The sequence below is a fragment of the Poromitra crassiceps genome (genome assembly GCF_964638095.1).
Source record: "Poromitra crassiceps genome assembly, chromosome: 3".
NCBI lineage: Eukaryota > Metazoa > Chordata > Actinopteri > Beryciformes > Melamphaidae > Poromitra > Poromitra crassiceps.
In genome coordinates this window covers 57537474-57562473 of record NC_139625.1, presented here as the reverse complement: position 1 = coordinate 57562473, position 25000 = coordinate 57537474, and the positions used below count along the sequence as shown (strand labels likewise).

General features: G+C 46.0%; 1 protein-coding gene and 1 pseudogene across 2 annotated transcripts in view; one reads left to right on the top strand and one right to left on the bottom strand.

Moving 5' to 3' along the window:
- Positions 1-25000, bottom strand: part of atp11a (ATPase phospholipid transporting 11A) — a gene marked incomplete at both ends in the record, with an annotated part of 105677 nt that overhangs the window by 41899 nt on the left and 38778 nt on the right. Inside the window, 3 exons of the mRNA XM_083633089.1 lie at positions 1-45; positions 209-298; positions 2454-2576. The exon at positions 1-45 is cut by the window's left edge and continues 36 nt beyond it. Coding sequence (XP_083489215.1) covers positions 1-45; positions 209-298; positions 2454-2576 — 258 coding nt within the window. The remainder of the gene's footprint in view (positions 46-208; positions 299-2453; positions 2577-25000) is intronic.
- Positions 13214-23730, top strand: LOC310774216 (parafibromin pseudogene; annotated as a pseudogene). Its single transcript has 2 exons — positions 13214-13351; positions 22582-23730. The product of its transcript is annotated as a parafibromin pseudogene (transcript).

The following is a 25000-nucleotide window of genomic DNA, read 5'->3' as shown; positions in this document are numbered from 1 at the left end:
AGGCAGTCCACTGGTGATTGGACTGGTGGGAGTGTCAATGATCAACTAGAGAGAGAGGGGGAGGAGGAGGGGGACAGAGAGAGAGTCAAGGTACCAAACAGGATGCAACCGATATTTACAACATACATATTCATAGAAATATATGAATGGGTGAAAAAACCTCTACAGTCTTGACCTCTTTCTTGGATAAAAACAAAAGGCTTCTTACCTGAACCAGGAATATGATGAGGAAGTAGAAGTTGGCAACTCTCCTGAACTGCTCAAACAGATTCTTAGGGATGAAGTTCCAAAAGGTGTACTGGAAATATGAGACGAGAGTTATGGGCAGGTTTAAAGTCAGGGAAGAAACAAACAAAAAACAACAACGTTGGTTTACAGGATATACAGAAAAGGCATAGAGAATAAATTGATACATGTGGCAAATGCAGAATGGATTCAGGACTTGGTTAAAAAAATGTTGCAGTACAAGATGAATGATATTCACCGCAGTATAGAAGCCATGTATGTTTACAGCTCATAAAAATAAATGTGATTTCGGGCTTATTCACCCTGAATGTATTGTGACCAGGGGCGTAGAGCAGTTGACCCATCTCTTTGAAACGAGGCAGAGAGTTTGCTCGCCTATTTTCAGATCAACTGTATCAATCAATAAGGGGAAAGAAGCTGGGTAATCAACTCATCTTGGATAGTTTCCCCACTTCTATATTTACCACTATACCCCTGATTGTGATTATGATTATGTGAAATATTTTCATGGTTTGAAGAGGGGGGGTTGAGGTAGAACTGACTTGGTATGTCCTGTTTATTCTCTTCTTCTTATTCCCTGTAGACTCCTAGGGCCACAGCCACACTACACCATGTGTTTTTGCGGTTTCTGTAGCAAGTGGGTTTTTACAGGGTGGGGTTGCTAGCCCCACGCTCATTACCCCAACATACAGTACGTATGCCTTTGATGGTGAGAGGAAACCCATGCGAACACGGAGAGAACATGCAAACTCCACACAGAAAGGACCTGGGATGGACCGGGATTCAAATCCTCGACCTTCTTGCTGTGAGGCGACAGTGCTAATCACTGCGCCACTGTGCTGTCCATTTCCTCAATGACCCCATTTACACCTGGCATTAAAATGTGTTTTGGATGATCAGATTGCAATGAGATAGTGCTTGACCACATGGAAGTACAGGTGTAAGACGGATTGAGAACGGATTGTAATCGGATCCACCAAACCACCTCGAGGTGGTCAGGGACACGTTGTGACCACATTGAACTAGAGCTGACCGATACTGGATTTTTGAGGCCGATGCCGATACCGATATTAGGGAGTAAAAAAATTCCGATATCGATATATATCGGCCGATATTCTTTTTTTTTTCTTTTTTTATTATTATTCTTTTTTATTTTATCCAATTTTTATCCCCCATTAGTGCTAATTTTTTATTTATTTATCCTGGTTGCTGCTCCACCCTCTGCCGATCTGGGGAGAGCCGAAAACTGGCTCCATGCTTCCTCCGAGACATGGGCAGTTAGCCAGCCGCTTCTTTTCACCTGACAGGGGAAGCTTCACCGGTAGGACATAGCACGTGGGAGGTTCACGCTATTCCAACCAGTTCCCCTCCCTCTGAACAGGCGCCTTAACGACCAGAGGAGGCACCACATCAGCAACCCTCAAATATCAAACACTTGACAAAGATATGAGTTGACATGAATTGAAATATGTAATGTAGGCAGGATATTTTACAGCTTATTAATAAACTCAATGCAATGAAACAGTAAACTTAACTGGGAATTTAATAATTATAAATAACTAGAAATACAAAAACACAAGAAATAGAACAAATAGTTAAGAAAAAAATATAAAATATACACAACATGCTGTCTATTACTTAAAAAAAAAAAAAAAAAAAAAAAAATCGGCAATATCGGCGCACCATATCGGCCGATACGATATATCGGTAATCGGCCAATATCGGCCGATAATATCGGCAAACCGATATATCGGTCGGGCTCTACATTGAACACAAATGTAAATGCAAATGCAAATGCTTTCTCAACCCACAGTCACCGCTGTTCTTCTGCTGCTCTATGCTATGGAGCTTGACTGATCCGATCGCAATCAGATCTCAATGTGGGCACTGGAGACACATATTAACACCAGGTGTAAATGTAATCAGGTTAATGTGGTCAAGCACTATCCGATCACCCAAAACACATTTTAATGTCAGGTGTAAAGGGGGTCTTTATTAGGCAAAATAAATCTAATTCAGGCTTCAGGAGTGCTGTAGCGAACTGTGTAGCCCAGTTTTGAGGTTCTGCCATATTAGTGTATCCTTTGAGTGAGTATTTGCGTGTGTGTGTGTGTGTGTGTGTGTGTGTGTGTGTGTGTGTGTGTGTGTGTGTGTGTGTGTGGCGTGTGTGTGTGGCGTGGCGTGGCGTGGCATGGATGGTGACTAACCTTGGAGGAGACTATTCTGTTGTCAGGGTATCTTTGGGGTATGTAGGCCTCAGCTCCAGGAGGAGGCTCCTTGTGTCCGATGTAAACCGTCCTGCTATCCACCCAGTTCTCCTCACCAACACACTGCAGGGATAAAAACAGGGTGTGAGAGTGAGTGTCAATTTTCAGTGTAAAATCTGATTTGTCGGGGATATACTGTTGGGTTATGGGTTTGATTCCTGTGTTAAATACAATTAACCCATGTTGAATTGCTTTTCCTAATACAGAAAATGTTCATAAAATGCTGAAAATATTAGGCTACTTCATGTTTAATGTCCCTTGCATTCCTACTTATTTGACTTGATTTCACTGTAAAGAAAATGCAATTGTGTTCTTTATTTCCTCTTTGGTACTCTCTTGGTATTTCGGATCACACACACACACACACACACACACACACACACACACACACACACACACACACACACACACACACACACACACACACACACACACACACACAAATGGTATACTTTTATTTTTAAAGTTGTAATGGGACGTTTCCGTTTTATTCTGGCTGACTTGACAACTGTGAGCAAATAGCTTTTAGCATGTTGTCTTTGATGTTAATCTCCACTCAGAAGCGTCATGCCCATTGTAATTGCCCCCTCAGATTTTTGAGAGAGATTTTTTTTTTTAATAAACAGGCTATAATATTATAGGCTGTGTGTGGTAGTTGAAACATAGTTTCAAGTTGACGTTTATTTATGTTTGTAAAGCCACCTATTTCTGAAGAAAATGGTGAAAACGACATGCCCAAACTAAAATGCTTACTGTGGCTGAACCACTAGGGTTACAGACAACTGCCTGACCTTTTCTGAAAGGTAAGACTTTAAAGTTTCTGTTCCAAGTGTCAGAATGACTCTATGTGTTACTGACCCAAGATTCAAGATTCAAGATTCAAGATTTTTATTGTCACTCCATGGTACAAGTATCACGTGTGAAATTCTTGTGCTGTGGACTCCGTTTACAACATAGTACAAATATAACAGGGCATATGAGTGCAAAAACAACAAGAGACACAACAAGCAATAAGGCAGTATAGTGATAAGACAAGTCAGAGACAGTGGCATATTCACTGCACATAGGTGCACATGTCATGAGCATACTTTAGACGTGCTTAAACATTTTAAATTCGGCGTATTTGACATACAGGTGCAGATAGCATATTCCTTATTAAACATACAGTTAAACATTAGACATACGTAATGGTAGCAGCTACAGTGCGGTACAGTACGGCTACTACACTATTTGTGTATGTTAAGGAGTCTCGTGGCCTGCGGGAAGAAACTATTCCTCAAGCGATTTGTGCGTGCTTTCGGAACCCTGTATCTTCTCCCTGAAGGTAACAGGGAGAACAGGCTGTTGTGGGGATGGTTTGTGTCTTTGATGATCTTCAGAGTAACACCAGCTCAAACACAGCTCAAACACCAGCTCAAACACAGTGGTTGATTCTCGCCTAGAATAAAAAACACTTTTAGAGTGTAAACAGTTACCTGTGGTTGTTGTATTTATGGCTAGAAACCCAATGGAGACATAGCCATAGGCCTTACCACATCCCAACTCAAAGAAGATGAAAAAATACCAAAACATGAGTATTTGGCAGTGGTTTTTGTAGGGAGATACCTAGGCGGATTTCCAAAAAGCCATTATAAAAAGCCATTTGAAAAAGCCAAATAATCTGAAATGTTGTCTTTGTCTTTGTACAAAGACAGCTATAACTTCTGCTGTGTTGATCTGATCTGAAAAAGGAAGACATGGTTCGATGCGCAAGATTCAGCCGGTTAATTTGGTATGTAGCATGAACAGTATTGTTCAGAATTAACTACCTAATTAATCACATAAATGACAGATGAACAGCAAAAAAATCAGAAACGTAACGCCGGGGTTACGGTGCCATGCAAGAGGTTAAAACAAAAACATAAATACTGTATAGGATACAGTACAACACAAAAGGCTGTTATTTACCCTTTGTCGCCACCTGGTGAGTAAATATATATGTAACTAAAACCATTAAAATTGACAACCGGTCCGTGACTTTTTTTCAATGTATCTACCGGTCCTTGGCACAAAAAAGGTTGGGAACCCCTGCTCTAGAGGACACTAGATGAAAGGCTGAAAAGGCAATACCAGCCAAAATAAACATTGTGTTACATTGCTTTGAAACATGTTTTTTGTCAAGTCCATTGAGCCTGGGCAGTGGCAATGTACTTAGTCTGGTAATTATGGATCTTTCCAGGAGGCTGAGCAGTTTGGAAAATAGCCTTATGGTTACACCTGCTCAGTCTGTTAATTTAAAATGAGATATTCCTCTAAATCTGGCTTCCAACCCCCCAAATTCGGAGTTCGCCCCCTCAGATTGTTGGCTTGCATGACGCCCCTGCTTCCACTCATCCCTGTATTATTCACATCTGCCTTGGTATCAGAAATATCTATTGTATGAAGAATGCCATGTTGATATACAGTGCAACAGCGCTCCCTCATGTGACATTGCTTAATTAAAATCCCTAATTACACACTCACACACATTATCAATACATCTTCAGTTATAAACCGTCTTTATTTTTGTTTTTTGCACCAAGTGAAATGTTTTATGGTCACTCACGATTCAGTAGGTCACGGGTTCCAGCCTTAAAACTCATTATACGTTTTTTTTTTAATGTCTATGGAGAAAATGAATGGCAAACTCACTTCCGGGGCAAGAAATGTCACATGACTGTTGGGCTCTATTCCCCCTGCTGTCCTGCTCGTTGCTTCTCCCCCTCTGCCGATCTGGGGAGGGTTGTAGCCTAGCACATGCTTCCTCCGATACATGTGCATTCGCCAGCTGCTTCGTTTCACCTGACAGCAAGGATTTTCACCGGCAGGATGTACAGTAGCGCGTGGGAGGATCACGCAATTCCGAATATGAGACTGTTTTTGTTATCCCATTTTTATCCCCCATTAGTGCTAATTTAATTTATTTATCCTGGTTGCTACTCCACCCTCTGCTGATCTGGGGAGAGCCGAAACTGGCTCCATGCTTCCTCCGAGACATGGGCAGTTAGCCAGCCGCTTCTTTTCACCTGACAGGGGAAGCTTCACCGGTAGGACATAGCACGTGGGAGGTTCACGCTATTCCAACCAGTTCCCCTCCCTCTGAACAGGCGCCTTAACGACCAGAGGAGGAACCACATTAGCAACCAGGATATTGCATGTTTTGGTGAAGGGGGTTCCTATAAGGAAACCCCCGGGAGGCACGGGGAGAACATGCAAACTCCACACAGAAAGGCCCTTTTGACGACCCCACCCGGGTGGTGGACACTCGAGGACATGCGGACGGGCACGCATTCCTTCAGCGTTCACAGCGTCCCAGGTGGGAATCGAACCCAGGACCTTCGAGCTGTGAGGCGACAGCGCTTACCACTGCACCACCGTACCCCCCTGAATATGAGACTGTTGACAAGTGACTTAAAGTTGAAATGGAGGTTTTTTAGCAGTGTGGGATGAGCTCACAACATCCTGTCTACAGTTTTTACGTTTTTACCTCCAGCACTTGAGTTTTTATGACCTGGTTGTAAATGTTGATGCTCGGCAGCAGTAAGCAGCCACATCGCGGTCTTTGATGCCTGCAACATTGTCAGGACACTTCTGTTCCACTTGAACTGTGGTGACCAGAGTGAAGGGAAGGCCTGGGCGAGACAGCTGGACTCTAAGCACACCTAATCCTCTCTCACTCTCTACTCTCTTCTGTCTCTTTCTCTATCCCATTCTACTCTGAAGTTCTTCTCCTGCTTATTCCAAACAAACCAGGAACGTAAAGCGCATCACTTCCTGTGCAACAGAGGATATTTCCCAGGAAACCGCTAACATTTTCTAGGTGTGTCTAACGACGGCTATCAGTCACAATGACAGAAGTAGCGATGTAGCAATACATTAAACTCATGATTAGATATGATTCGCAATACTGAGTTCACAATGATTTTTTTCTTATTTTTTTTTTTACAAAATGAGATTGCAGACAAATTATGACTGAAAAAGATTCATTATTTCTTAGACAAAAACCACATTTATTTTTATTTTTTCTTATCTTTTCTTTGTCAAATTAAAGAATCCCCTTTTTACATCAGAGGTAGGATACATGTAACTGCAAAACACAAAATTGCAAAGAATGCATATTTCCCTTTCTTTGTAAAAGAAAAACTGGGGGAAAAGGATCACGATTAATTTTGTCATCTCACCGATTTTAATCTCCACACATTTGTATCAATTTTTAACTGTCTCATGATGTATTGTTACAAGACAGAAGTAAAACTGAAGACACAAGAAACATAGTCTAGTCGGCTCCCAGAAAATTGGAGATCTCCGCCTACCAATCGTCTGGTAACTTCTCATCAAAAACAATAGTTTGAACGGCCGCTAACAAAACTACACCCCTTTGTCAAGTTACTGGAAATGGACCCCCCCCCCCCTCTCTCCTCTGTAGTTAAACAAACTGGATATACAGCAAATCACTTTGTAGCACGGAGAGAGCCTAAAACAGTGAAAATGGATGTCCCGAGCAACTTTACATTATTTGATTCTGTTTTATCAGTTTACAAGCACACAAATTCTTGTCATGTCAGCGCCGCTTCTGCACAAAGGCCCAAGGGCCGCTCTAAAGAAGCTTCTACAATGCAGCTTTTTTAAACTCTCTAATGTTTCCACCAAGTTTTAACAACGAAAGCTGAGAGCAAGTTCTCAGTCTCTAGTTGAGCAACGCGAATAGAGACTGATCAGAGTCTACAAGACACAGTGGTAAGGAGGATACTTATGTGATGTCAGGGAGTTAATTTGTCATGAAATAGTCGCTGTCTACACACGTCACACACACACACGCACACACACACACACACACACACACACACACACACACACACACACACACACACACACACACACACACACACACACACACACACACACACACACACACACACACACACACGTTAACAAGAGGTGACAGTAATCCATGGCTGAATGGGATTGGGTGTCAGGGCAACATGGCCCAGTTTCCAGCCCGTCTCTCTCTGCCTATGCCTCTCTCTCTATCACAAGCACGCACGCACACGCGCACACACACACACACAGACACACACACAGACACACACACACACACACACACACACACACACACACACACACACACACACTCACACAAACACAAAGCGATTGGTTAAGTCACTCTGTTTCTCCTGCTCTCAGGTTACCTCGTCTGAGGTGGAAGGCTATTTATACTCTGTATCCTCCAATTATCTATGGGAGGGGAGGGGAGAGAGGAGGAGAGATGAGAGGAAGGGAGATGAGAGGAGAGGAGAAGAGAGGAGGGGAGGAGCAGAGGGGAGAGGAGAGGAGTCGAGGAGAGGAGGGAGAGGAGAAGGGGGAAGAAGAGAGGAGGGGGGAGGGTGAAGGAGAGGAGGGGAGAGGACATACTGTACAATGAAACTATGAAATTACATTATGAAACATGCATATATAGTATACATCTGTCATTTCCCCATAAGAAGTAGATTATCTGTCCTGTTACAGCATGCAGGCTGCAGGTAACTGGGATACAAGACTGCACCTTTTTCCTTCTTTTGTTATTTTATGCTTTCTTCTGTAACAGCATAACTAATCAATTAATCGATTAGTAATGGTTGCAGCTCTAATCAAAATGTCTCATTAGAATCAGTTCAGGTTAAGGCCTTCCCATAAACAGCCAGTGTAGTATTGAGTAATTCTACAATAAGTATGCAATCAAACTGCATCATATCCATTATATCAGAGGGGAATCGTACTGACTGGACCAGATCTGATCTGATATTTAATAAAGCGACAATATTGGCCCAATACATTGACATGTTGGTGTAATCCTATTACTCAATCACCCAGCAGAGGAGAGAGGAGGAAGAGGAGGCTCATACTAGATAGCATCGATGCTTTATCACACACTGCCTGCCAACTCTGTCTCTCGCCCACACAGCTTCTCTCTCTCTCTCTCTCTCTCCCCCCACCTGCCTGCTCCTTCTGGTTCAACACACACACACACACACACACACACACACACACACACACACACACACACACACACACACACACACACACACACACACACACACACACACACACACACACACACACACACACACACACACACACACACACACAGTGCTGTTTCATTGTGAATGCTGGGAAGTACAGACTGCATAATCCAATTCAGAAATATATTTGAAGCATTTCATATTGAAAGCAGTTGGCCGGTCGCTGTCACTATTCCCCTGATTGTCAGGATCGGAGTGAGAAGTGTGGATCTAATCGCGGGTAGTTGATGAAGCTGGGGTGCTGTGGAACTTGGTAGCTTGAAAGCTGGGAGCTGCACTGTTCGGGGTTTGGGAACAGTTGGTTGCAGGTTGCAGACGTTGCTAGAGATTGGTATGATCCTAATTGAGAATTTGAATCACTGGCCAGAGCCTGCCGGAACAGGCCTTTATAGATCCGAGCATGACACCACCTGTGCTATGACATCATACCGTTTGTGACATCATCAGAGACATGACATCACCTGTGCTATGACATCACTAGCGAAAGGCATGAAAGACACTTATGAACCATGACATCATCAGTGATCGATGACATCATAGTCGGAATGACGACGTCAAAGTAGGGGGTGATGACGTCATCCTAACAGTACCCTCCCCTCAAGGGACGTCACCTGGCGTCCAATGAGGCCATCAAGGATGGCATCTGGGAGACAAAAAATCCGTAGGTTCTGGTGGAGGTGCCCTTCCGCAGGTGGTTAGACGCAGGTGGTTAGGCCCCAAAGGGGGTGTAAGAGAGTGAGGTGCTCTTCAGCGGGTGGTTAGATGCAGGTGGTCAGGCCCCAAAGGGGGTGCAGGACAGTGGAGGTGCTCCTCCCTAATACAGGATATCGAAGCCATAGATGGACCGATACGTAGATAGAACTTCCTCCGGGTCCGGTGGGTCCTCTGGGACCGGCCATCCCCCGGGGCACGATCCAAACATGGGGGGCTGGGGACCATCAAAAGGGTCAAATGCCGCCGTCTCCGAAGGCAGAGCCGCAGGGGGATCTGACACAGCGAGGCCTGCCCTCCCGACCTGTAGTTTGGGGAGGTCACCCACCGTCTCCTCCTTTAAACGCCTCTTATTTCTTCTTGCTCTTGACCGAGGGCTGACGACACTACGGGAACCTCCCAGCATGAAGCTGGAACCTACGTGTTGGTCAGGGACAGGAATTGGCTGCTGCTGGGGTATGGGTTCAGACTCGGCGAGGGGGAGGTCCACAGGTTGTGCCTCAGGTACAGGCTCAGACTCGGCGAGGGGCAGGTCCACAGGTTGTGCCTCAGGTTGTGCCTCAGGGCCAGTAGACTCGGAGGCCCCCTGCGGGGGAACGGAGCCAATCTGCAGGCAGCCATTGAACTTCCCAATGAGACGGTCGACAGTCCTCTCCAACTCGTTGAGACGGTTGGAGACATACTGCCACTCCTGGGTCCTGCAGGGAGCGCTACCCAACAGTACAGATCTTTCGGCTGGACACGTAGAGTCTTGATCCACTGAGAGTACCACGGGCCGGCGAGCGGTGGGACCACTTACTGGACGCCGGGAGCAGGAGGAGAGGTAATGCCCGGCTCGACCACAGTACAGGCAGCTCCGGGTGTCCAAACGGCGCTGCCTCTCCACTGGTGTGATGCGAACCCTGCCGGTCGGATCACGGTACAGATGGCTGCTGGGGCTCGAATGTGGCTGCCCCTGCTCTGGGATGACGCGAACTCCCCCCCAGAATATGCCCTTAGCAGCTGGAGGCGGCCGAGAGGCAGAGCTAGAAGCAACGACCGCTGTGGGCGGGGGAGTAGCAGGTATGGAAACCTCCGGAACGGCAGTGCGCTCGGAAGCTGGGGCTTCGAGACGATCTAGCCGGCCAATCAAGAGGGCGTGCCGATCAGCGGCTGCGGAAGCCAGAGCCTGGATTGCTTTTTCCTGGTGGGAAATCAGGCGTCTTGACTGTGATTGAGTGATTGAGTGAGAGTGATTGATACTGTCAGGATCGGAGTGAGAAGTGTGGATCTAATCGCGGGTAGTTGATGAAGCTGGGGTGCTGTGGAACTTGGTAGCTTGAAAGCTGGGAGCTGCACTGTTCGGGGTTTGGGAACAGTTGGTTGCAGGTTGCAGACGTTGCTAGAGATTGGTATGATCCTAATTGAGAATTTGAATCACTGGCCAGAGCCTGCCGGAACAGGCCTTTATAGATCCGAGCATGACACCACCTGTGCTATGACATCATACCGTTTGTGACATCATCAGAGACATGACATCACCTGTGCTATGACATCACTAGCGAAAGGCATGAAAGACACTTATGAACCATGACATCATCAGTGATCGATGACATCATAGTCGGAATGACGACGTCAAAGTAGGGGGTGATGACGTCATCCTAACAAAGACGTCATCCTAACAAGAGGAAGAGGAGGCTCATACTAGATAGCATCGATGCTTTATCACACACTGCCTGCCAACTCTGTCTCTCGCCCACACAGCTTCTCTCTCTCTCTCTCTCTCTCCCCCCACCTGCCTGCTCCTTCTGGTTCAACACACACACACACACACACACACACACACACACACACACACACACACACACACACACACACACACACACACACACACACACACACACACACACACACACACACACACACACACAGTGCTGTTTCATTGTGAATGCTGGGAAGTACAGACTGCATAATCCAATTCAGAAATTATATTTGAAGCATTTCATATTGAAAGCAGTTGGCCGGTCGCTGTCACTATTCCCCTGATGCATGCCACATGCATTTCCTACCAATATGGCACTTTACAATACACACAGCTCATTACAGTATGCTTGTCATTTGATTGTAATCACCTGTTAATTGTTGATTACAATCACCTGTTCAATTGCACTGAAATATTGGTACATCACTCAGAAATGTGAACGTTCAGGATACGCCAACACTGAGATTTTAGGCCATTTGCCAAATAGCCGATATTAAAACTAGAATGTGCATGGCTTTATTTTCAATCTGCGAGCAGTACAAACTGCAGTAGAGCCCTCACTGCTACTTAGCTTAGCGCTACAATGGCAGTCTATGGTACTTTTGCCTACTCCTGTTCAGTCACCCAAAATACACATTCCATATGCACGACATACAGAGGATTGAACTGTAGTTTCTCTCACATCCACGGTGCAGTAAAAAATATACAAACACACACACAATATAAAAGATATAAATCTAAAAGTACGTATAAATATAAAATACCTAGTATAAATATAAAAATACATAGAGTGCAAATGGACGCAGTGCAAAATATGGATGTGGCATTACAGTGCAATAGCAGTTACTGATTCAAGTTAAAAGATATCTAAGTAAAAGTAAGTAAAAAGTGGCTGATGCCAATAGTCTGCAGTGTTTCCCCTACCATTCTACAGGCCTGACGGGCCTGCCAGGCCAACGTCCTGGAGAGAAGGGAGGGGGACACCAATCACCCTCTGAGCTGCTCAAACTAGTGTCCTCTAGAGAGAGAGTGTTGTCAGCGGAGGACCAAAATGCGTGACTGATTAGCCAATGAACAGCCAGGAAGGGGTCTCGCGCTACTTTTGAATGCTAAAATAAAGCTGATGATGTACAATTTGATTAAAAAACAACAACTTTACAACACAAACTGTCCATTTTGCTGCAACTCGACAGTGCTGCTTAATCCAGGACCTTACTTCCTGGAACTCTTGAGAGTAAAAAACTGGTCCATTGAAGTGAATGGAGATGTCGCGACTCTTCTATATACACGGCTCTGGCTCTAACTATGCGCTGCAGGGTCTTCCGGCAGGACGCAGTGCAGCCTCCGTACCACACAGCTATGCAGCTGGTCAGGATGCTCTCAGTGGAGCCACGGTAGAAGGAGCGCATGATGGGGACTGTGGCTTTGGCTCTTTTCAGTTTGCGGAGGAAATAGAGATGCTGCTGAGCTTTCTTGGCCAGTGATGTGATGTTCATGTTCCAGGAGAGGTCCTCTGTGATGTGCACACCCAGGAACTTGGTGCTGCTCACTCTCTCCACAGCGACATTGTTGACGGTCGGTGGAGGGTGCAGGGTGCGTGTTTTCCTGAAATCGACAATCTCCTTCGTCTTTTCCACATTGAGAATGAGATTGTTGTCACTGCACCATCTGGTCAGTTGGCTCACCTCGTCTCTGTAGTTTAGTTTAGTCGTCCGCAAACTTGACAAAGAGGTTGGAGCTGTGTTTTGGTGTGCAGAACAGGGGGCTGAACACTGCTCCTTGGGGGGTCCCTGTGCTTAGTAGTATGATGGTGCTGGATGTGTTGCCGCCGACCCAAACTGTCCGCGGTCTCCCCGTCAGGAAGTCCAACACCCAGTTGCACAGAGAGGTGTTCAGCCTCAGCCGGTCCAGTTTCTGTATCAGCTGTTGGGGGATGATTCTGTTGAACGCTGAACTAAATTCTATGAACAGCATCCTCACGTATGAGTTCAGGTGGGTGAGAGCTGAGTGGAGGCAGTGGAGATTGCAAACTGAAAGGGTCCAGGGAAAGGGGGAGATAGATTTGATGTGCTGCATGACTAATCGTTTGAAGCACTTCATAATGATGAGTCAGTGCCACGGGACGATAGTCATTGAAGCCGGATGGAGAAGCCTTCTTCAGAACCGGGATGATGATGGTGCATTTGAAGCATAGGGACAACAGCTTGGCTCAGGGAGGTGTTAAAAATGTCTGTGAGGACATCAGTGAGCTCCTCCGCACAGTCCTTCAACACATGACCAGGTATGTTGTCCGGGCCCCCAGCTTTGTGAGGGTTAATCCTGGAGAGGGATCTTCTCACGCTGGCTGGAGACAGGGACAGCGTGTGCAAAGAAGTTGTTCAGGTTGTTCAGCAGAGTGATGTCACTGCCACATGTCTGTGATCGGGGTTTGTAGCCAGTGATGGTCTGAATCCCCTGCCACAGGCTCCTCGTGTCTCTGCTGTCACTGAAGCGGCGGGCTATCCTTCCTGCATTCACCTTATGTTCCAACACAGTTACTTCCTATTGTGTTTACACTTCCTGTGACAGTACAGTACTATTGAGCAGGTAAAACAGACGGTGTTTTGAACAGGAAGTCATAACACAACTGGGTCAAGTGGGCGGGGCTACATAAGGTGAATACTGTCTTTTTGCTTCTTTGATGCCACGGGACAAGTTGGCCCTAGCTGTTCTCAGGCCAGCCTCATCTCCTGCTCGGAAAGCGGTCGTTACGGGCTCTCAGTAACCTATGGACTTCCCCTGTCAGCCATGGTTTCTGATTTGCCCGTGCTGTGATGGTCTTGGTCTCCGTTACATCATCGATGCATTTGCTGATTTCCTGGTGAGACCGTGGGCGACACCCTCCCTCCCTGTTTCCAGCTGCCGGTTGCCTGTTTCCGCCCAGGACGGTTCATAGCGAAAGAGACTGACAATAATCATAATAATTGTTGTGACTTTGTACCTACCTATGTATTGTAATGGAGCCTCCCAGCACAATAATTTCACACGTGCATAATTGTACAACGGAGTGACAATATCTTGAATCTTGAAAGAGAGAGACCGCTAAAGCTCCGTTCAATGACCAAATAATAAGAGTTCCGGTTTGGACGTTTAGCCTTCAAAACAAAAGCGGCCGCTATGCAACCACATACTATTTTTAGGCATTTCGGCTAAAATAAGCCCGTACAGTACGAGTGAATTGACATTCAAAATATCGCCGTTATGCAACCACACAACGTTACTATTTTTAGCCATTTCGGATCAAATAAGCCAAACGTTCCCACTCTTTGACAGCGGTGCGCACCTACTTGCTAGTGAAAATTTTTTAAACAGGAAGTCGACAACTGGCAACCGCTGAGAATCATGGGAAACGTAAGTCCAGGAATAAGGTGAATAGGAAGTAACAGTGTCTGTATACTCCTGGATGTTGATGTGGTGGTTGTAGGTGGCTGCCTGCTTAAACATGCTCCATTCTGTGGTGCTAAAACAGTCCCTTAGTGCTGAGGAGGAAAACTTTAATTACCAGAATGTTGTTCTTTTCATCAAATTAGTAGCTATAATTGGGTAATTGGGAGTGATGGAGTTATAGTACTAGTGGAAGTGCATGCTCACAATCTGGCCCTCTGGTAGTGAGGACATGTTTTTGTGGCCCTCTCTATCATCAAAGTTGCGCATCCATGAATTAGACCTATACCAGATACAAGCAGCATCCATGAATTAGACCTATACCAGATACAAGCAGCATCCATGAATTAGACCTATACCAGATACAAGCAGCATCCATTAACTCATTGAGTGCCATTGACGTCTAAAGACGTCAATTCAAATAGTAACGTAGAGTGCAATTGACGTCTAAAGACGTCAATTGCGTTTTTTGACGGTGGGACGGTGGGACGTGGATTGCATCTCCTGTAAAAATATGGGGGATTTTGAAGGTGTATAAGCAATTTTACGGACCCATTAGGTGGCGACAGTGCTCTCCAGATTAGAGAAAGGTGAGGAAAAAACAGAGAAGAAGCCGTGGGGAAACGGAAACCGATGCATGCTGGAGCTAACGTTAGCTGTGCCTGTGAACAGCAGCCAATCTGCTCCCACAATTGAGCCTTTCTGTCTCTGTTGCGATAGTTTCTCCATATGATTAGTTGCCAGAAAAGGAGCACCCGACACCAGCGTCTTTCTGAAAAGTTAAATTATTCTCAGCTGGGAGCGCTGGGAGCCGGCGCACAAAAACGGCGGAGCGCTCTGAAAATAGACGCTGGGTGCAGCGCACTTTGAAACGTGCAGCAGAAAATTCAGAGCAAACGTGCAGCAGAGAGCCACCAGAGACACTGTGTGTGTGTTAGTGTGGGGGTGAGTTTCTCCCAGCTCCAGCATGCAGGCTGTGTGTTAGTGTGGGGATGAGTTTATCCCAGCTCCAGCATGCAGAGATTTGTCGCCTGATGCAGGTAGCAGAGATTCGAGCAGAGCCACCAGAGACACTCCCACGGAGGAGGAGTTTGCAGTTGAGGGGGGTGGGGCACGCAGGGCACCATACAACACCGACCCAGACAGCAGGCTCGATGGACAGATTGGCAAACACAAGCTGGAATACCTGATGCCCACCAGCAGTAAATCAAGACCAGCAAGAAGGTGTAGGGTCTGCGCACGCAGGGGCCAGCGCTGCTGGTTGCAGCTAAAAAATATTATTTTGCCATCAAAATTCCTTTGTTTTTGCTGTTTTATTGAAGGAAATTACTGTTCAGATATTTGAGGTGTCACTACATCAGAAAATATTAGCTTCAGAGTCAGTGATGTGCTTGAAATGCTTCATTTCACAAAAGGCTCATTATCTCAGGTTCTAGTTTGAAACATCTGTTTTTGGTGAAACCAACCTATCTTCTACTGCTGATAACTAAAGAACGGAAAATGATATAAATAAACTTTTTTTTGCTGATGATACAAGAGAGTCTCATCGTTCTTTGGGCGTGTTCGGTGTTTAGATAGTAATATCACACAATATTCTGTGGGTCTTGAGAAATCACTGAAAACGCTCTGAAAGGGCTGGCACTGGGAACGTCCGTTTTCCAGAAATGGCTGGCAGCCAATGAGTTAATTAGACCTATACCAGATACAAGCAGCATCCATGAATTAGACCTATACCAGATACAAGCAGCATCCGTGAATTAGACCTATACCAGATACAAGCAGCAAATGGACAAGCTGTCATGGTAATGTTGTCACTCTTGTATTATATTATATATCTTGTGTTATATGACATTTATTTATTTGAAAATGTTGCCACTTATGACTTTGATGAGCTTGAAATGTGAATTTGATCATGAAATGTGTCAATGACAGATGTCAAAAGGCAAAACTTAAGAAATTGTATGGGTACAAATAGCATGGGATGCCATCATTAATGTTCACTACACTCACACACAGAGACATGCAACAGAGTAATCTGCAGCCTATCCTTGCTATAGGCTGAGTCAGTATTGTGTTAACCTGTTGAGAGAGCAGCAAAATGGACATTTATTTTTATAAAATTGTCACAATGGGCCTCCTCATCCAATGCCTTCTCCTCCATTTGATCAGTAATGCATCTCTAACTTGGCTTTTCTCACCTCTTCTCCCTCCATCCATCCATCTGTCTACCGACACCACAAGCCCATGATTTCTCTCTTATCGATTCCGTCTTAGCTTTCATCCGGATTTGGGGGCTTTTTACATGAAAGCCTGTCTGCGTTTAATCAAATAAAATGGCCCCTTTACAAAAATAAAAGCCCTGCTTATAAAATAAAACTTGCGCAGATTGCCGCCAGGCCTTTAACGACATAGCCCGGAGACCGAGCGTGCTATTCTGGAGCGCGCTGACCACTTTTAGCAGCGTTTTGTGTTTCAGGACGTGGCGGGTTTCGGGGGTGGGGGGTTGTATTTATAGTTGGATGGGGAACATTTGTGGTCAGGAGAGAGGGACGGAGAGAGCTTTGTTTCTGTCGGCTCCTCCCATCGTCCAAAACCACTTTCCTTAGAGCACACGGCATCAAACATGTATGAGCAAGCACATTTACACACACACACACACACACACACACACACACATAAACGCACGCATGCACACACACACACACACACACACACACACACACACACACACACACACACACACACACACACACACACACACACACACACACACGTTAATTCTGTAGTCACTAGTCCAGAGGATATATTTAGACAAGCAGTCAAGCCCCACTTCTCCTATTCTTCTCTCCACCTGCGTGTGTGTGTGTGTGTGTGTGTGTGCGTGTGTGTGTGTGTGTGTGTGTGTTCTTCTATTTCTGTCCTCACTCAGAAGGATAGAAAAGAAGTGAGGACATTTTGCCAGTCTTCACTTTTTCAAGGATAGGAGGTTATTTTAGGATAAGAACTAGTGTGTGTGTGTGTGTGTGTGTGTGTGTGTGTGTGTGTGTGTGTGTGTGTGTGTGTGTGTGTGTGTGTGTGTGTGCGTGTGTGTGTGTTTTGAGGTGAAAGCAAGACTGTGACACCAGAATGCTATTTTAAAATACATAATAGCCTTTTACAGATAACAGCTGGGGTTCCCAAGTCATTCTGTTCTGTCAGCTTGTGCATGTCTTATTGTCTTATTGTGCAGCCAACTCAGTGGTGTTGTCCACGTGCTACGCAGGTATACGCAGTATACACACTGCGAAATTACTCAGATTTGCGTATGCGCACTGGGAAATGCGCTATGATACGTATCGTTTTCAATTTCCATTCATAAAATTCACCCTGTGCACTGCGCTCTGTGTGTTACCCTACGTTCACACACAGCACCCAAGCCTTGCCTTTACCCACGCTTTTAAATAGGCGTCCTTTTTAGTCAATGAGGCTGTGTACACAGGGCGCCTCAACGTGAACCTTCCGTGTACCCACGCCTCGCCTGAGCTGCGCCGGTTTGAGTTCTATTTTCAAGCCGACTAGGCGCGTGAAGGCAGACTTTTTCTGTCAAGCCAGGAAAGAAAAATGCGACAATATCCATGGGAAATGGCAAAGTCAACTGAATTTCAAAATAAAATGGTGTTACAGCGTTGAGCAGAGAGAGAGAGAGAGAGAGAGAGAGAGAGAAAGAGATTGACGGGTGGCTATCACGTGGGGCTTTCTCCCCGTCGGCAAACAAATCTTCAGGAGACAGAATAGCGACCGAAGAAGCAAGATGAAGCTGATAGCTGATAGCTATTTTGTAAATTTGGGGAGGAACAACAACAAAAAATTGGTCGAATCTCCGCCCACTTCCGGCCGAAACCACGCCCCCCGTTCTCTCGTTGCCTTTCCAACGTTAAACACAAAGGGCCCTATCTTCGCAAAAGCGGTAATTTAGTGTTTGAGCTTGTTTAACGCCATGCGCAATGCAAATTGGGGGCGGGCACAAGCGCAAAGCCTATGTGGGGATAGATGGCATTATGCTATCGTCAGCAGCGCGCAATTACTTTGCGCTAAGAGCTTTGAAAAGCTCCCGCTGCGCGTGAGCGCACCATAATCTCCGTGCTGCGCAGCGCAGAAACGTCATTACGCACGGATGTGCCACGCCAGGACATCAAATTCTGCTGGTAAAATTGGGTAACCGGCAGATTATTCGGTGAGGCAATTAACTATAATTCACTGAGAAACTTTTATCACATCACAAGGAGGGGTTATGGTAAATTAATTGAGAAAATTAGTACATTGTAGCCTACATGCAATACGCTATTCACCTTCACCTGCACCCGGAGGGTCGTTGGCATCACAGCCGATCTGTCACAAGCTCTCTCCATCTCTCTCTGTCCTCGGCGGCAGCTCAGTGTTTCACCGAGTTTTAATTGAGTCCACTGTAAATCCTCCAATCTTTTCTTTTGTCTCCGCCGTTTACCCGCTGCAAACACGTTTCTATTGTCCCACACCAGTCAACAAAATAAACCGAATTGCACAAAACTCAGATGTTTTTAACAGGTATATGATGTGATGGTGTCGTTATGAGATAGGGATAATATATACAGTCAATAGGCCTACACCTATCCACATTACGCATGGGGAGAATTACAGCATGCCTCACGCAAACTGTATTACAGGGACTGCAAGACGGGAATCTGGTTTAATTTATCTAACGCCCAGGCATTGCCAGGCCACACCTGTGAATAATTCTGGTGGTTAACACCGCCCAAATCCCATTTGCCCCGTGCATAAATGATTTGGCACACCTCTAATTTGCGTTTGCGGCCGTTGTTGTGACGAGTTTTGCTTCCCCGCGATTATTGCATCGCCAGCATATTTTGGGGCTGTTTTTAACTTAAAGGTCCCATTCCGTGCAAAAGCTGTTTTTACTTGTAAATGCATATATACTGCTGTCATCCCTCCCTGTAATGAGTGGTCACACGCTCAGAACTGCCACAGTTGGATTTGTCCCTATCCAGCTTCCCCCTGCAGTCTCCTTCAAGCCACACCCCCAAACGCTCTGTTCCCCCAGACGGGGTATCGGGACGTCACGATGGTCCTCAAGCATACTGCGCGGGTCTCTCTCACACAAGCTATCTGCACCATTTTGTCTATAGCCACAAAATTAACACTTCTAGCTGGAGCGACGCCAACTGTACGTGATCCAGCAACTGCGGAGGTGCATTCGGTAAGTCTAGGCATTTTGAGATGTCTTCTTTAGCGTAGCAACGCTAAGTTAGCGATAGCGTTAGTTGTGGACACAACCCAGCGTGCTGGTCCACAGACGCTAATCTGATTGGGATTAGCGTCTGAATGGGAACTGTTAGTTCTGAATATATTATAGAAACAGACCATTCTTGGGACGCAACGAGATGAGGAAGGGACAACTCCGTCACAACAAATGGGGTTGCTATATTTTCGACAAATTAATCCAGAATCATGTTTTATGGACCAGAGACACACGTTTTTAAGAGGTTACAGCTGCACGAATTGGGACCTTTAAAAACAGGGAGGTCACGTCTAACCAAACAATTATATCATTTTGAAACAGTTATGTTTCTGTATAAATCATTACAATATGCTCCCGTGAGGTGGGGATGCGTTTACCTGCTGCCGGGCGGGGGTGCAAAATTTGGCATAACACCTGGACAGCAAGTAAAAGAACTTGGTTAAGGCTATGGTTAGGGTTAGGCAAAAATAACAAAAACATTAAATGTGACTTAGTTTAAATGTAGATTTTGGAAACCCCGGGGATCGACCACGCCCCCTGGAGTGAAAGGCAAGTGTTTACGCCCTCCATCCACCCCGACCACAACACCCTTCCTGGCCAGAGTTCTATTTCACTAGCAGACTCTATGATGTGTATAACGTTGATATATGCACATATCTAGAAATGTGATATTAATAATATTATGCAACATAATTCTGCTTCAGAAATGTGATATTCTATGTATCCGTGGATTGCAGAAAGGTACAACACTGACATTTTATTCTAACGATCAGGCTGGCACATTGATGACTGATCTGTAGTAAACACTCTATTGATAATGCACGTTCAATAGACCTTTTCCACAGCAACCGTTTTGAGGCGGTAAAGCAGGAGGTAAAGCAGGTGTACCATTAATGATGGTTCCATTCCATTTAGGTGTTCTGGTGCCATGGCACTCATTAATGTTATTGGTTACACCTGTTTAGTTCCTGCTTCACCAATCACCACCTCAAAACGGTTACTGTGAAAAGGGCCTAATCTGCTTTCTGCACACTGCAGAATTGTTGTTGTTGTTGACTACTTAAGTCAGGTTCAAAAATGTGAACACTCACAAGTCAGCGTTTTAACCGTTTAGAGGATCAGACTTGTTATTCCCATGTGACCTGAATGCAGCACACGGGCCGGAAACTGAAGTCCCCCTGTGTGGATGTGAACACAGGAGGACCATATTGTAAACAGGAAGGGCCCACCCACCCCCTCACAGAGAAGACACACACATCCTGAAACAGCAGATAACACTACAGTATATATTATGGACAAAGCCTTTGAAGACAACCCAGTGCCATTATTCTTATTTTAGCAGGGAGCTAGCTGCCGACCTCACAACCCCTGACCAAGTATCCGATGATGTCACTGACCTAACACACATGCTGCCTGGCATATGCTAGGTTTCGCCTAGTCTTGTTTCAAGTACAAATTCTGCTGGTGGGATATTTCCAGTGCAATTTCCCCTGATTCAAGAAGTTAAAGGGACAGTTCACTCCACAACGTGTTTTTCCTCTTACTGTAACTGTAGTGCTATTTATCCATCTAGATTGTTTTGGTGAGTTTTGGAGCTATCGGCCATAGAGATGTCTGGCTTCTCTCCAATACAATGGGGAAGTTGGACCAGAATGCCACTTATTGGCTTGTGATGCTCAAAGCGCCAGAAAAATACATTTGAAAAACAACAGCAATGTCTCTTTCCACAAATCATGACCCGCTTACTCAAGATAATCCACAGACCTTGTTGTGAGGAGTTTCATGTAACTATTTTCTTTTTACCCCTATTTTCTTATACCCTGCTGGCATATTAGCACACCAAATTCACATGCTCATTTCTAGTTTATTTCGTGCGCAACTTCATTTTAACTTCATTCACTGCTGCAGGTTCAGGCTTGATTGGCTGGGCTGTGGGGTGGCGTTGGTATCTTCTTCCATTGTGACTTCTTCCCTTATTATGTTCCAGATGTTTTGATCTGTTCCATGGTTATTGTGTTCATCATTTTTGCATTGTCCCGTCAAATCAAATCAAATCTTCTAATGGCTTTCCGGCAGACTGAATGGCTTGCGGCACATTGCTGCCTCTCACAGAATATTACACATATTCCAGACTGGGGGTCCGCCCCCTCCTCAATGTTCCTCCCTCCAGCCGCCTCGCTCTCCTATTCGACCTCCATGCTCCCGGACCTCTCGGCCCTCGACCCTCAGCACGCGACCTCCCTCGCTGCTCAATAGCTCGGACTCCGTCTCCTCCGGTGGATCCTTTCCACTCCTTCCATTGTGACATCATCAGTGATGTCATAAACCCCTCTCTACTCACGCATTGTGACATCATTAGTGGTGTTCTTCTTCTAATGGCTTTCTGGCAGACTGGATGCCTTGCGGCACATTGCTGATTCTCACAGTTGGGCCTCAGTGGTCTCAAAAATCCCTCTCTACTTTTGGAATAGTGACATCATCAGTGATGTCAGTCCTCTACTTACCCTTTGTGACATCATGCTGGTGGTGTAAATAGGACCAGCCTTCTTCCCCCGGAATAACCAAAACCAAAAGCACTGTTAAGGCGCATTCTCTCAAATCTCGCCTCTTAGCTTACCCGTCGTCCCTTCGGCTGAAGAGCCAAGCTCCAGGGATTCGTGAGTACATGATCAAACCGTCACTACACTACTTGACTGTGTGCAGTCAACTGCAATGCTATCCAGCACACCCTCACCTGAACATTGAAAATAGTAGTGTCCTGACCCGACGGCCTGAGGTGATTGTTGCCACACCTAAGAATCCAAACACATTCTCTCAAACAATTTTTGGTCCTTCAAGCTGGATAAAAGTGACCACTTCCAGGAGCATCTAGCTGTACGTTTGGAGGGCCACAAAGAAGGCAATGTGCAAACTGATCAGATCAGATCAATGTCTGAGGCCATGTTGGTGGAGAAGATCGATGATGACATCACCTTGAAGCAGAGGAGCTTTGTGGATGCAGAGGTGGATGTCACCAGGGATATTGTCAGCCATGAGAGGGTCTGGAGGACCAGGACCACCATTCTCCAGAGCACCGGAAAGGACTTCTCCAAAAACATCTTTAGCATTCTTCAGTCGGTGAAAGACCGAGAAGAAGGGCGAGCACCAGAGCAGAGACCAGCACAGAACACCACTCAACTGGAGCCGTCCATAAGGAACAAACAGCCCGTCCCAGCTGCCTACAACAGAGACCAGGAGCGATTCAAAGCAAAAGAGGAAGCGGGGAGCTTCAAGATTGATACCATGGGCACCTACAACATGATGCTGAAGTCGGTGGCAGAAGGAGCATCTGCCAGGAAGGCCCAGACTCCGGCGCTGCAGCCTGTCCCTCAGCCACTTTCACAAGCCAAACCCTCGCCGAGTCACAAGAAAAGGTCCCATACTCCCATCATCATCATCCCGGCCAGCACCACCTCAAGGTCCCGGACTCCCATCATCATCATCCCGGCCGGCACCACCTCCCTCATCACCATGCTCAACGCCAAGGAGCTTCTGCAGGACCACAGGTTTGTCACTTCGGATGAGAAGAAGAAGCAGGGCAACCAGCGGGACAATGAGGTGCTGCTTCAGAGGCGCAAAGAGCAGATCCAGCCTGGTGGGGAGACCCTCAGCGTCACCGTGCCATACCGCGTCATTGACCAGCCTCTCAAACTGGCTCCACACGACTGGGATCGTGTGGTGGCTGTTTTTGTGCAGGGTCCTGCATGGCAGTTCAAGGGCTGGCCGTGGATGCTGCCTGATGGATCCCCAGTTGAAATTTTCACCAAAATTCGAGCCTTTCATCTGAAGTACGATGAGGCAAAGGCAGACCCAAACGTGCAGAATTGGGATGTGACGGTCCTTGAGCTGAGCCACCATAGACGCCACCTGGACCACCTGGTCTTCCTGCGCTTTTGGGAAAGCCTGGACAGATACATGGTCAAACACAAATCTCACCTCAGGTTCTGAGACCAGACATGGCATCCTATCTGCAACCGTCCCACAGATTATTTCCTCTACCCTCCAACTCTTTGCTCCACCCAAGCAGCCCCTATCATCCAAACCTCCATCTTCCATCATGAATCATTTGGGTTGAAAAAGTCATGGTATCAGAACCACTAAGATTTGCCGTCATATCTTCCCCACGGTATCAGCTGTTTCCCTGAGAGAAAGTGCCCAGGGCGCATGCAGAGTGCAGACAGCTTACAAACAAGACTAGTCTACCTAGAGCACAGTAGTGGAGCTGTCCCTGACTGTGTTTACAACTGTGAGTGTGATAATGACTGATTCATTCTTTTTTCTCAGCCCACAATTCAGCAAACTATGTTATTTAAAAATAAAATACATTTTGTTTAATGGCAAAAAAAAAAAAAATTATGCCAGATTTTACAACACATTAAGGCCCGCGATACCGTGAAGCTGTGGTATTTTTGTCCAAGGTTCTCATAGCGTCAAAAACTCATACCAACGCATCCCTAATCATGATTCCCCTTTTAACAGAAGATAAGAAGGATGGGATTGTGCTCATATTTGGCAGCCTAGATGTTTCCCTAACACCTCTTGTTAGAGACTTACACACTCCAAAAAAAATGACCCAACAACTAGCGAAATGCTATTCACTCTTACTGTATTTAGCTGTGTGTGTGTGTGTGTTAGCACTCTTACTGTATTTAGCTGTGTGTGTGTGTGTGTGTGTGTGTTAGCACTCTTACTGTATTTAGCTGTGTGTGTGTGTGTGTGTGTGTGTGTGTGTGTGCGCGCGCTCGTGCGTGTGTGTGTGTGTGCGTGCGTGCGCGTGCGTGCGTGCATGCGTGCTTGTGTGTGTGTGTGTGTGTGTGTGTGTGTGTGTGTGTGCGTGCGTGCGCGCGCGTGCGTGCGTGCATGCGTGCTTGTGTGTGTGGCCTGGCAAGTAAAGATAACATTTCCAGCACCTGACCACAGGCAGGGAAGAGGAATCATTGCAACATACGCTAATTACTGGCTGACTGTTTGTGGCATTAAAGGTTGCTGTTCATCTGATGATCAGTCCCCAAGTATTTATCTGCGTCACCGACAGGCTGCGCTGTAAACATGTCGCAAAGAAAGCTACGGCCATCAACCTGCTCACTGACAGGGTGATGGACACACAAGCAGTGCTTGAATGCTATCAGTGTCGCATGCTCAAACATGCGCACTGGGCGTTTGGGTATGTGCGACCAAATGGGTGTGTGTTGTGGTGTGTGCGTATATATGTGTGTGT